The sequence below is a fragment of the Diabrotica undecimpunctata genome, chromosome 1, assembly GCF_040954645.1.
Source record: "Diabrotica undecimpunctata isolate CICGRU chromosome 1, icDiaUnde3, whole genome shotgun sequence".
In the NCBI taxonomy this organism is placed as follows: domain Eukaryota; kingdom Metazoa; phylum Arthropoda; class Insecta; order Coleoptera; family Chrysomelidae; genus Diabrotica; species Diabrotica undecimpunctata.
Window position 1 is genome coordinate 155,499,991 of NC_092803.1, and position 13,850 is coordinate 155,513,840.

General features: G+C 33.8%; 1 protein-coding gene across 1 annotated transcript in view; it reads right to left on the minus strand.

Moving 5' to 3' along the window:
- The window catches only part of LOC140432409 (ATP-binding cassette sub-family G member 1-like), a 197,766-nt gene that overhangs the window by 109,437 nt on the left and 74,479 nt on the right, over nucleotides 1–13,850 (minus strand). The window contains exon 3 of the mRNA XM_072520287.1: nucleotides 734–851. Within this exon, the coding sequence (XP_072376388.1) occupies nucleotides 734–851 (118 nt within the window). The remainder of the gene's footprint in view (nucleotides 1–733; nucleotides 852–13,850) is intronic.

A 13,850-nucleotide genomic window follows, 5' to 3' on the forward strand; every position in this document is an offset into this window, starting at 1 on the left:
TCATTTTCCGGTTTTTCCATTAAAACTTAAAAACAATGTTTTAATATAAAATAAAACAACGAAGGGTTAAATCAAGCATGTACTGGTTCGCTCTGGCGGGCATATTTTAATACCCTAGAGAAAAGGGTCACATGTAAATTAGCTACGGTCATATATTTCTTAGAAAACAAAGTTTAAAAATGCCTTTAGTAGGTACACAATGAATAATAATGAATAGCTAGGATCAGCGTAAACAGAGAATGTTGTCTTCATAAAGCAGCTACTTTGATACATTTTATTATTAAAATTTTTAATAAATATTACTAAAACTTTAGCAAGTGATATATTTCTTAGAAAAGATTGGTAATTAGTATTTTTACCTGAAATTTTATGATAAGAAAGAGGGGTCTATTCGCCCCTGTTTATATATTTGGCCCCTCACTGTGCGGTCTCTACCAATATACCTAGGCTCTTGAAGTATATTTTCAAAAAAATTGGAAACTGAAATGTTTTAAATTTTTGCAATATCATGAGTTAACGTTTCCGTTAACTAGCCGACTAATAGCCGACTTTCCCGTATTGTTGTAATAATTATTTATGTTTTATAAAAATGTTCATTAATTTAGACATATTTCCACATAAAATTAAAGTTTCAAAAATTTATAAAACAAAACTGTAATAAAGTATTGTTTATTTAATAAATATTTATCCGAATATAAAAAATCCGATAAAAGAGCCATATTACGTTACTTACATATATCCTGCTAACACGTTAAGAAGAGTGCTCTTTCCTGCACCAGAAGGTCCCATTATTACAGATAGTTCACCTGATTTAAATTGACCGGAGACTCCATGAAGAATTTTCTTCGTTTCTGCAATAAAATATTACCTTTAAGTTGTTAGTTTTGTTAATAATAGCAGAGATAGTTCTAAAAATGTGTTTTTTGATCGACTACATATGTTGTTCTTCATGTCACCGCATGAAGAATCAATCATCATGTCACCCTCATCGCACTCAAGCGATGAGGGTGACATGATGATTGATGAGTTTCCTCAGGCATCGGAAAGTCTTTTTCCGTTTGTCATATTATCATAATTTTTACGTTTGTGTTAATATTTATATTATTAAAATTATGTATTGTAGCATTTTTTGTCTACTCTATATAATATCATAAAAATTGCATAAGGTCTCTTAACACATTGTGAATTGCATTTTCATTTCATTTTAGAACAAGAATAAGCATAATTTAAATGTTTATTAATACTGTTAGATGCCTCGAAGAAACGCAATCGTTTCTTATATTTTTTCACGTTTCTCTTAAATTAATTTTAAAATAATATCTCAATTAAACAACCAAAATAGCCGAGAAAATATGGAAGTCTGTTGCGGAATAAGCTAAATAATAAATCAGTATTACTTTCGATGCATAAATAATATTAATGGCCGAAAACTGTATAGAGTGAGAGAAGGTTTATTGTGTGACACAGACAGGAGACCAGCTTTGTTCTAACCCCTACTCCGTACTGTTTGCTAGGTGAGAAGTGACACTGGTGGACGCCTGGTGGGTACAACTGATCTAGTGATAATTGATCGGTTATCGATCAGGGTTAAAATTATTAAATTACTAATATGGCTATTAAAACATAAGGGTTAATGATAGAAGGACGAAAATTAAGAGCTCTATTGTTTAATGCCACGTTGTAAAAAAAATGAAAATAAAATTTTGTCCAAAAAATAAAACAAATGTTTGAATTGCATCATCTTTATCACTTAGGGGTATGAAAAATATATTACGACCTATTTACAGACCTACCGAATATACATATAAAATTTCATAAAAATCGGTCAAGCTCTTTTGGAGGATCATGCCAACTAAATTTGCGACACTAATATGACTATTAAAAATAGGGGTTGGTGAGAAAAGGATGAAAATGTAGGGTTGTATATATATTGTTTAAGGCCATATCATAAAAAATAAAAACAAAAAATGTTATCCAAGAAATTAGAAAAATGTTTTGGGGTGGACCACCCTTATCACTATCAGGGGCATGAAAAATATATTGCGACCTATTCTCAAAACTACTGAATATACATTTACAATTTATTCAATGAAGCCGTTTCGGAGGAATAAGGCAACACTCTGTGACACTATGGGGCTATTAAAAAATAGGGGTTGGTGATAGAAGATTGAAAATTAAGGGTTGCATGTATTAATTATTGACACATTATAAAAAAATTAAAGTTTTATTTAAAAGTTTTTTATAAAAGGTATATAATTAAAAAGACCCTTTGGGGCTACATTACAACAGAATTTTTTCGGACCAACTAGTCCATTATCAATGCATTTACCATGCGTCAAGACACTAAATATCTGGGTAAAAACCCTTAAGTGGTACAAAATTAGTTACTTATTACATCTTTGTTAGTAAGTTATTGTAATGTTAAAGTTTTTATCAGAACTGCATGGCAACGTAAGACTCCCAATTTGGGGGTTGCTGACCCTGGGGCGATGTCTCTGTATGTGCTCTAGATGGCAACTCTTTTTTTACCAGACAAATATTTATAACGAGGGAGGAGTAAAAAACTTAACCAGCATCATGAATCAATACGAACTGAACTTTCTTGCTCTCCAAGAAACAAAACTTGGTGGATGAACAAACACCTAAGACAAGACACAAAAACAAGAATCTATAAAGCAGCTATTAGACCTATATTAACATACACGGCGGAGACAAGACCTGGCACATCTAAAACGAGACGACTACTAGAAACAACATAGATGAAAATACTCCGACGAATATCAGGAAAAAGTCTGTTTGATAGGGAGAGAAGCGAAAACATATCAAGAGCATGCAATATGGAAAACATAAATGAATGGGTGACAAAACAGAAACAGGAGTGAACACATTACTAGAATAGCAGAGGATAGGATAGTACGAATAGCACGAGATAATTCACCAAATGGACGAAGAAGTATTGACAGATCAAGAAAAAGATGGTGCGACAATTTAAACAATTTAGGAGCCTAATATTGAAGAAAAAACAGACACATACAAGAAGAAAGAAGATCAAGCAATCTTGTTTAATAGTGATGGGACAAAGAGGCTGCTGGGTACGGGGTTTTTAATTAATGAAAGTCTCAAGGGAAGTGTAATAGACTTTAAACCAATCTCGGAAAGAATCTGCTGTTTACGTCTAGACGAAAGTACCGTAAAATATCTATAGTCAACGTACATGAACCGAGCGAAGATAAAGACACCGATAGATTTTTACTAACAATTAGCAGACTTTTTAAACTTCCCACCGAAGTAAAATCTAAAAGTTGTAATAGGCGACTTTAACGTAAAAATCGGAAAAGAAAATTCTACAATATAGAAGGTAAAATAACAGAAAATCGAGGTTCAAGTTGTCGAAGTGGCTGAAAACTTCCGAGATTGGATCAATATGAGCTCAGTAGTATTGCTTCGAGTTATCCAAAATCCAGTCAAAAGGTAGGTCAAAAAGTAATTGAAGAAGAAGATATATCTCAACGAAGAGGTAAAGAACCAATTAGAATCAAAATTTAAAAATTTATAACAATTATTATCTTAATAATATTGAAAAAATCAAAATGCTATATATGGTGCCTGATACTATACGAATGGAAAACATAAAAACTGAAATAAGATGGTTGCAATGACCAAATGCATTCGAAATGTGGATTTACCGATAAATGTTGCAAATGAGTTGGATAACCAGAACCACTAACGAAAATAAAATAGTATAAATACAGAAACTAGTTAACACCATTGATATTAGAACGACATCATACGTTACACATTACCTTAGACATTTGAACAACTGCTGGTATTATAAGAAGGCAAGATCGAAGAGGGCTAGAAGTTATAGCAAAATTCCAAATAATACAAAGCGAAAGAATATTTTTTAATGATTTTATAAAACACTGTAATATACTGTGTCAAAATATTTCTTAAATGAACAAAAAAATACATAAAAACAACATTTCTACACATTATACTTATTTATCCATTTTGTAACGCAACATGTTTGCAACCGGTTATTACAGTATAACCCTCATCTGTCATAACCATAGATAAGATTCTAAAACTTTAATGATTCACGAATTAATGTCCTTCGTGTTGCTTAATTTCTACAACCGACATCCTATAATTTTAAACAATGAAACATGAAAATAATTATAAACATTAGACAAATGTAATGATGACTACAATTTTCAATCATGTAATTATGATTATAGTTGAAAATAAAAGTAGAACAATGTTAACTCTACATATTGGAAGATATTCGCAATAGAGTGATTTTTTGATTATTTTTTTTAAACCTTATGTTCCAATATTATAAGTAATTACGAGATAATAATAGTTAGCGAGATGAAGTGTCTTAATTTTGTCCCACCATGTTATATTTAATGTTAGACGTCAACCAAATATATCAAATGTGAACGCCAAACGAGGGGCCAATGCATCCTAGAACCATCATCTCCAGAATTTCAAAAATTAGGAAGGGAAAAAACAATAAATAAAAAATATAAAATATATATTTGATACAATATATATATATATATATATATATATATATATATATATATATATATATAACAGTTGATATAATAAATATTAACAGGAATCTAACTTCATCATCATCATGCAGCCTCTTCTGTCCACTGCTGGGCATAGGTCTCTCCCATTTTTCGCCACTCTTCACGGTTCTGTGCTTCTTGTTGCCATTTCTTGGATATTCGTCCAATGTCGTCCATCCAGCGTGTTGGTGGTCGTCCTCTGCTGCGTTTGTCTTCTCTTGGGCGCCAGTCAATTAGTTTTCTGGTCCATCTTGTGTCTTTCAGTCTCGCTATGTGACCTGCCCAATTCCATTTCAGCTTGGCTATACGTTCGACGACATCACTGATACCTGTTCTTTTCCTTAAGTCTTGATTCCTTATTTTGTCTTTTTTTGTCACGCCGAGAATTGATCTTTCCATGCGCCTTTGTGCCACTCGCATTTTTAGTGCTGTTGCTTTGCTTTTGTGAGAGTGAGAGTTTCTGCTCCGTATGTCATAATAGGAAAAACGCATTGGTTAAATGTCTTCCGTTTCATAGCTATCGGGATGTTGCTCTTAAATACGTCTCTTAGTGAACCATACGCCGCACAAGCAAGTGTTATTCGTCGTTGAAATTCGCAGGTCTGGTTATCCTTGCCTATTCTAAATCAGAATAGGCAAGGAATCCAACTTATAACAAAAAAATAGAAAATCGCTGGATTTAAGAAAATGTAAATAAAGAATGGTAATCATCATCATCACCCAGCCTTTTGTGTCCACTGCTGGACATAGGCCTCCGTCATTTTTGTCCATTGTGCTCTATCTTGCATTTTTCATCCAATTTCTTGACATTTTCTTTATATCGTCAGCGTAGGGGTTCTTCCTCTACTTCTTTTGTCTAACGTTGGCCTCCACTCAAGCAATCTCTTCGTCCCCCTTTCATCACTGATTCGGGCGACATGTCCGGCCAAGTTCCATTTCAGTGTGACAATTCGGGAAATGACATCGGTAACTTCTGTTCTTCGTCTTAAGTCTTCATTTCTAACTCGGTCACGAAGCGATATACGCAGCATTGACCTTTCCATTTTCCTCTGATCTATTTGAAGCGTTTTAGAAGTTGTAACTGTCAATGTCAAAGTTTTGGCACCATAGGTCATTACAGGCAACACACATTGGTCAAATGTTTTACGTTTTAAAGAAATTTGTATATTGCTTTTAAAGATGTCTTTGAGTTTTCCATAGGCTGCAAATTTGTTAATCTTCTACCGTCAATGTTTAGGCCTTTCTCTTCCCAGTTAAGTTTTTTACAAGCATATTCTAGTACTGCGGTAACCGGTTTAGGTGATAAGATATCAACCTGTCGGACTCCTCTGCCGATTGGGATATGGTCCGTTTTCATTTAGTTTCACCGACATAGTTGCGTTCTTGTATGTATTGTAAATCAAACTTGTATATCGGTAGTCAATGCGGCATGCTTGTAGTGCTTCCAGGATTTTGTCAAAATCTACCGTGTCAAAGGCTTTATGGAAATCTAAAAAAGCCAGAACGAGTGGTCGATTGTATTCGATAGTCTTTTCTACTACGATTTTAATGCTTTGTAGGTGATCATTTGTTCAAAATCCGGTACTAAATCCCGCTTGCTCTATTGGCTGGTAGAAATCAAGTTTTTTCTCAAGACGATTCTCAAGGAGTTTGTATAAGTGGCTAAGAAGGCTTATAGGTCTGTAGTTTTCTAATTCATGGGAGTCTCCCCTTTTGTACAATAGAATTACCTTATCATTGTGCCATTTGTCGAGTATATTACTGTCCAAAAGGCACATGTTAAAAAGATTTTTTATTTTCTTAAGTAGGCAAGTGCCTCCGATTTTGATTGCATCAGTAACGACACAATATTTGCCTGAAGATTTGTTATTCTTAGCTTTTCTTAGGGCTAGTTTTATTTCGTCTATTGTGATTTCCGGTAGTAGTTCTGATCCTTGGTTGACAATGCCCTTTTTCCTTGTTAATATTTCTGGTACTTGATCATCTCTGCTATCTGCTTTGTGTTGGCTTGTGTACAGCAATTTGTAGAAATAAAATTGCTGTTGAGGCAAAAAAACATTTAGACACTCTGGCAACAATGTTAAATGAAAATATGGAGGCTGCAATAGTTGCTCACATTCTGGATCTTGAATCCCGTTTTTTTTTAGGTGACAAGAGCAGACTTATGCAAGCTAGCCTATAGCACTGCAGAGGAGATTAAGATTGATCATCGGCTCAATAAAGTGACAATATGGCTGGCAAAAGATGGTTGCATGGTTTTCGCCGAGGAAATCCGCAATCATCATTACGTCTTCCAGAGGCTACATATCTTGCACATGCTGAGGCATTTAATAATCCTCGGGTAAACAATTTTTTAAAAAAATTAGAAGTTAGTGAAGAACACAAAATTTAAAATACCATGATATTCAACATGGGCGAATCAATCTTGACCATCGTCCAAGTTCAGACAAAAGTCTTTGCTCAGAAAGGAAAAAAACAAGTAGACTCTATCCCAATCGCAGAGTGGGGTGTACACACAACAGTTATAATGTACATGAGTTCTGGAGGAACTTACGTACCACCATCAATAATTTTTCCCAGAAAAAGATTTAATCCATTGTTATATGAAGGCGCACCTGTAGAAATATTAAAATTGCATAATGAATCATGATACATGACCGGAGATTTGTTCATAGGGTGTTCATTGACCATGTCAGGCCGAATCGTGCTCATAAAGCATAATTAATTTTGGACGGCCACTCGAGTCGTAAAAGCTACGAAGCATAAGAATAAGCTAAACATAATTCAGCGGTATTACTTTGCCTGCAGGCACACTGCACGCACCGCCTTCAGCCATTGGATGTTGCATTTTTCGAACCACACCATAAATATTATAATTAAGCTGTTACTCAATGGTTCAGAGAAAATTCTGGTCATGCAATAACCATATATCAAGTGTCCAGTCTCTTCCAGAAAGCATATGGGAAAACAGCAAGTATTGAAAGCGCAATAAATGGTATTCCAATGTCCAAGAACCGTCGGCATCTAATTCTAAGGATGAATCGATTAAAGGAATCCTGATAGAACTAGTACCGGTACCCCAGAGTAACATAAGAAAATTTACCAAACGTAAAGCTGGCCAGGCCAATACCAAGATGTATTAACCCAGAGCCCTTTCCTGAAATATCTGCACGAAAAAAAATGAAGTCGTGATGTCGTGAAAAGAAAAATAGTGAATGATTTAAGTGATGGACGAAGCACTTTGAACAATGATAGATAGTAGTCGGTGAGAAAAAGAAATATTGTGACCAGACCAGAACTGAAAAATATATCAAGTGATGAAGAAGTTTCTTTCAGTATTGATAATGATGAACAAGAGCACTGCGCTTGTATTTACTGCAATGATCTGTTTACTAGGTCCAAATCTAATGAAGGATGGTTAAGATGCCAAATTTGCCAAAATTGGTTGCATTCAGAATGTGCTGGAATGCCCAGAAAATCAAAACAATTCATTTGAACTTTGTATGAACTAAGATGTTTAATCTTTTGTATTCAACACTCATATTTATGTGTATGTCATTTTGCCCGCACTGGGAGGGCAAAATGATTTTTTTACATTTTTATTTTGATTTTTTTTTAATAAATTTCTTTGTATGAGTAAATTTTGGTTACTTGGAATAATAGAAAAATGACCTGGCTATCATTATAAATCAAAAGGAATAATTTATCTCTATTTATGTCTCAGACGTATGGAAAACAAACCATACCAAACAAACAAAGTATGCCATCTTGTCCGCCCTTCCCCTATGGATACACGTCATGGTTTCATTATATCAATATTAATAAAAAATTCCTGATACAAACGCTAAGAGAAGTGCCAACACAATTCATCAATCTAATAAAAAAGTTTATAATAAAATTCCCAATTCAAGAAGACCTGGCATGACACCATTATTGTTAGAAAAGAACTATGACAGTATACTATACACATTGTATTCATTTGGTATATAATTCTTGATTTTGTCTTAAAAAACTACAGCAATTTTATTTTACAGCAGTTATAAGTGAGAAAGATCTGCAGGCGCTTCTAAACACTATTTGTGATACTGGGAGACAGTTTGGTTTAACAATAAATATAAAGAAAACAAAAACCATGGTTATCAGTAAGAGGGATAAAGCCATAACAATGCTCCAGATAAAAAATGAAGATATTGAATAACTGACCAAAATGAAGTACTTAGGAGTCTGGATTACTAAAGATCTAAATCTGAAATCAGAAATTTGATCAAGAATAGAGCAATCAAAAGGAGCCTTTTTGAAGATGAGGAAATTTCTAAGTAACCGAAGTCTCCATCTGCAAATCCGATATCGTATGGTAAAATGTTATATCCGCTATTCTTCTATTCTTCTTTATGGTGCCGAAGATTGGACTGTTAATGTTGACTTGATGAAAAAGCTGGAAGCTTTTGAGATGTGACTTTTGAAGCTAGAAGAATTTTGAAAATACCATGGATCAATCATATTACGAAATGGTATTGCACAGAATGGGAAGAGACAAAGAACTTTTGACCACCACTAAAAGAAGAAAGACAGCATATTTGGGTCATATACTTAGAAATGAGAAGTACGAGTTGTTGCAGCTGATTATAAAGCGTAAAATTGAAGAAAAAGGGGTCCTGGTAGACGACAAATATCCTGGCTGAAAGAAAAACATTCACGACTGGATCGCGGTGTACACACAGACAATTGCAATGGTTTTAGCCAACCTTCATTCGTGGAGTAGGCACTAGAAGAAAAAGAAAGAGCAGCAACTTTCCACAATGGCAATGTAGATTTTCTATTACTCTTATTTTATCTAGATGAATAAATTACCTTCTTTAATTATAGCTTACATTGTTTTAATGTGCCGATAAAACATAATATACGAGGCCAACCGACCCCTTTGAAACCCAATAATGTACTTTTATCTATAAAATTTTGTATTTACGAAGCAATAAATGTTTGAAGAATATCTCTACTAATGTGCCGTATAGTCTTCTTGATGAAACTATTACGTAATTCATTCTGACAGACTAAAGATAGAAATATCCCTGAACTTGATACTGACACGAATAAAATCATCGTAGACAATTTCTTAAGTCAGTCAACCATGGGTCGTCATGGTTGAGGCGTTATATAATAAATACATCATTTAACTACATTACAATGGAACTGTTTTTATTCAAGAAACTACTTTGAATTGAATTTGATTGTTAAAACTAATTATTTTAAATACTGTTATGATTAAAAAGAATGTCATAGTAATAATAAAGTTTATAAATATACAAAAATCATTTACGAAAAATTCCTTAATGAAAATTGTGAAATAATTTCATAATTTATATTTTAGAATTTTCTGAAATGATTTTCAATCAAGTGATCTTATACTTAATTAGATTCCGTGTCTTCTTCAGTTCATTTGCTTTCTGCTTTATGTCTTTTTGGGTACAGGTTTATTGTACATGTTCGCACAAATTATCATTGGTTGGTACAGCGCCACAGTCACACAAATCATCTTCAGCGTAGCCCCAATTTTTCAGTTTATACTTGCAGCAGGTCATTTCACTTTTCACCTGCTTTAGATATTTCCATATGGCGAAAGGTAATATTTGATAATACCCCTTGATCAGCAGGTAGTTGCTCCTTATGGTCGAGTAGAGGTTCTGGATCGTGCCGGCTGCAAAGTGCTCTCTTCCGTTCATTTGGTGAAGTTTCCAGCTATTTTTTGTAACGAAGGAAGCTCGGGCAGGTTGTTCGGTGTGATAATGCAAGGGGTGATGGTGATCTTTAACGTATTTATCTTTCTCGGCCTCTGCGGTTATAGCTCTTTTGATCTTAGGTGGAACTATTCCTGTGATGGGGTGTATTTTAGGGACTTCGGTAGGTCTAGGGCGCCCTGTAATGATTCAACCCATCTTATATGCCAGGCATGCGTTGGGAGTCTCCAGACTGGAGCTGCGTACTCGACTGCTGAGAAACTTAGTGAAAAACGCTTAGGTGTGAAGAACATGTGGATAGGCATTTCAAGTTGTATTTGTCAGGTTCTTCAGGATATTGTTTCTTGATGTTAACTTTCACCTTTGTGTTGTAACAGTGGTGTTTGTATGTGAGGAATCTGTCGAGGATAACTTCTAAATATTTGAGGTTGATTAGAGCTCTAATTTCTTAACCGACCACACAACTTTAATATATCCAGTACTAAATTTTGACTACTCCCAGTTTTTGCTATAGCGCCATCCTTATATTTTTCGTTCTTTACAGATAGCTTGATAAACCTATTTTGACTTCTTTTCCGTTTTTACTTTCCGCCTAATCTTATGGGTACATATAAGCTGATACTATTGCTGTTTTATATAGGTTCTTTGTTTTTGTTCAAACTTTTCTGTTACACAACAAACTACACGTTTCCATCCATTGCATCTATCATGCTCCCGCTCTACTGATATATCTCCGTCCATTTCTTCATTCGTTTATACTATCGATTATAAATATCGAAAATTATACCATTTAATAATCATTTTACCAATTTAATGTTACCCTCTTATTAAAGTCCTTTTTTAAAACCGTTTCTAATTTTTCGTCTATCTGTTTGTGTTATTTAAAAGAAAAGTCTTACAGTGTTTAAACTTGGTACATAAATATCTCGTGGTTTAATAAAGAACTTTGAGCTTAATAGGTCAAAAATCACTTAAGTTACAGATTGCATCGAATAGAGATGACTTCTAATCTTGAATCTTGTTATATAGTTTCTTTAGGAGATTAAAATTTGGACCCAAAAAGCACAAAAAGTATGGTTTTCTAAGCCAGTTTTTTTAGAAATAAGATTAGCGTAAAACCTCTACAACCTCTTTGATCTAGTTAACTCTGTCCGTATCTATTGGTATTAAAAGCATGGATTAATTATTATGTACTAATAAATAAGATTATTACCATACACAGTGAACTGATCTACTAACAAGTAGGCTGAGTACACAGGATATACTTGACTCGTAGGCACCGTTCCTGAGTCATTGTAAATGATGGGCGGGCTCGTTTAGGAAGGTGATAAACACGGAAAAGACATATACAAAACAACCATCAAATAAAAAGGAAAAGAACAATTTTTCTAAAAAAAATGGGTATCACTTTTTTAGATATATGAATCCAACAAAAAACCGAAATAAAAATATTAGTAATATACACAGGTGTAAACAAACGCCAAATAACATTAAAATAAAAAATAAACAGGCAATCAAAAAAAAATTAGCAAAGTACATAAAGAGAACAAAAAAGCACAAAAAAAAATAACATGAAATGATAATACTAAGAAAATATGTATCGTTTAAGTGTTATCAAATAAAACAAAGCGTATCAATGGTCATAAAAAAGAAAGGTGCCAAACAAAGAAAATGGAACGCATATATGTTTAAACATCATAATAGGAAAAATCGGTACCAGCAGAAAATAACGCTAACATTAAATGAAAGAGGAGAAGAAAATAACATCGAAGACGAATGGAGTATCATCCAAACGACAATTACCAATACAGCAAAGGAATCATTAGGCGAAACCTCAAGCAAAAGAAACGAGGAATAGTTTGACCAAGATTGACAACAAGTAATAAATAGCAAAAATACAGCTAGGCAGAAATACCTATAAATGAATTCCGGATTGAATAAAAGAGTATATGAAGAACTAAGAAGGGATGCAATAAGAATATGTAGAAAGAAAAACAGATAAATGTTAAATAGAAATATACAATAAATTACAGACTATAATAACAGAAGACAGAATAGAAAATTTTACAAGGAAACCTAGCGATACACTTAAGGACACGTGACAAGAACAAAATGTGCAAGAACAAAAACGGGGCAATTATCAGCGAGAAAGAGGTACTAATGAAGAGTTGGGAGCAGTATTCTCAAGAGCTCGTAAACCTAGAGAAATAACGAAACGAAGAATACGAAATACTTCATTACACAACAAAACAACTAGTTAAGGAACCAACATTGAAAGAAACTATATACGTCATAAAACATCTGAAGAATAACAAAGCGTCTGACACAGATGGAATAACTGCAGAACTGATAGATAGAGAATGGTGTACATATGGACACTAGAAGTCATTATCATGAATTATATACAGCCGCCTTAAATCATTTTCGAAAGAAATAATTCGTGAATACCAATATGGTTTCAGACCAAAGAGGTCAACCTCAAAGGGGACCAAATACATATGTTAAGAGGTATACATAAAAAATATCCATACTGGGAAACTATCCATATTGGGAAAACCGAAAAAGTTAGTTAAACTTATACAAATTACTTTAAAGGATCCAAAGCTATGGTGAGAATAGATGCAGATATGGCAGATGTATTTAATATTGAAAATGGAGTTAGGCAACGTCATGCGTTATCAATAACACTTTTGAATCTAACTTTGGAACGTACTATCAGAAAATTTGATATAAACAGCTGTATCAATAAAAGATCCACTCAAATAAGCGCATATGCTGATGATGTTACCATAAAAAAGCCGCAATAGAAGGGTGTTAAGTGATTTTTTAGATTTAAAAACAGAAAAGCCGCTGCATTTGGTCTAAATATAAATGAAAGGAAAACAAAATATATATAGTGCACAAAGTGAAATCGACAAGAGGATCTATAGGCTCAGTAATAAATGAATAGCAACAACGTCATTCAAGAAAATACAAGCACGGATTATATGCGGTAATAAATGCTTTTATGTATACTAAGACTTTATAAAAAATTAAGTAAGCTTAATCTAAAGCTTAGAATCTACAAAAACAGTAATTAGACCAGTGGTCATATATGGCTGTGAAACGTGGATCCTTTCAACCACTGCGGAAAATCAATTGAGAATATTTGAGCGCAAAATATTAAGAAAGATATTTGGACCAACCCATTGTAGCGATGGTTCGTGGAGAATAAAAATTGAACTATGAGCTGTATGAATTAAAACAAAGCGCATATATAGTAAATTTGTAAAGTCCCAACAATTAACTGGCTTGGCCACTCCTTTCTGATGTCAGATAATCGAGCTATAAAAGTAATCCAAAGGTGGGAAACCCCAAGAAAATAGGACAAAAGGAAGGGCCCGTAAAAGGTGGATAGACGATGTAGAGGAAGATCTTAAATCCATAAACATCAGGCAGTGGTAAAGGAAAAGTATCTGACAGAGCAGAATGGGAGAACGTTGTTAAGCAAGCCAAAAAGGCACAAAGGGTTGTAGCCCCATTAAAAGAGAAAGAA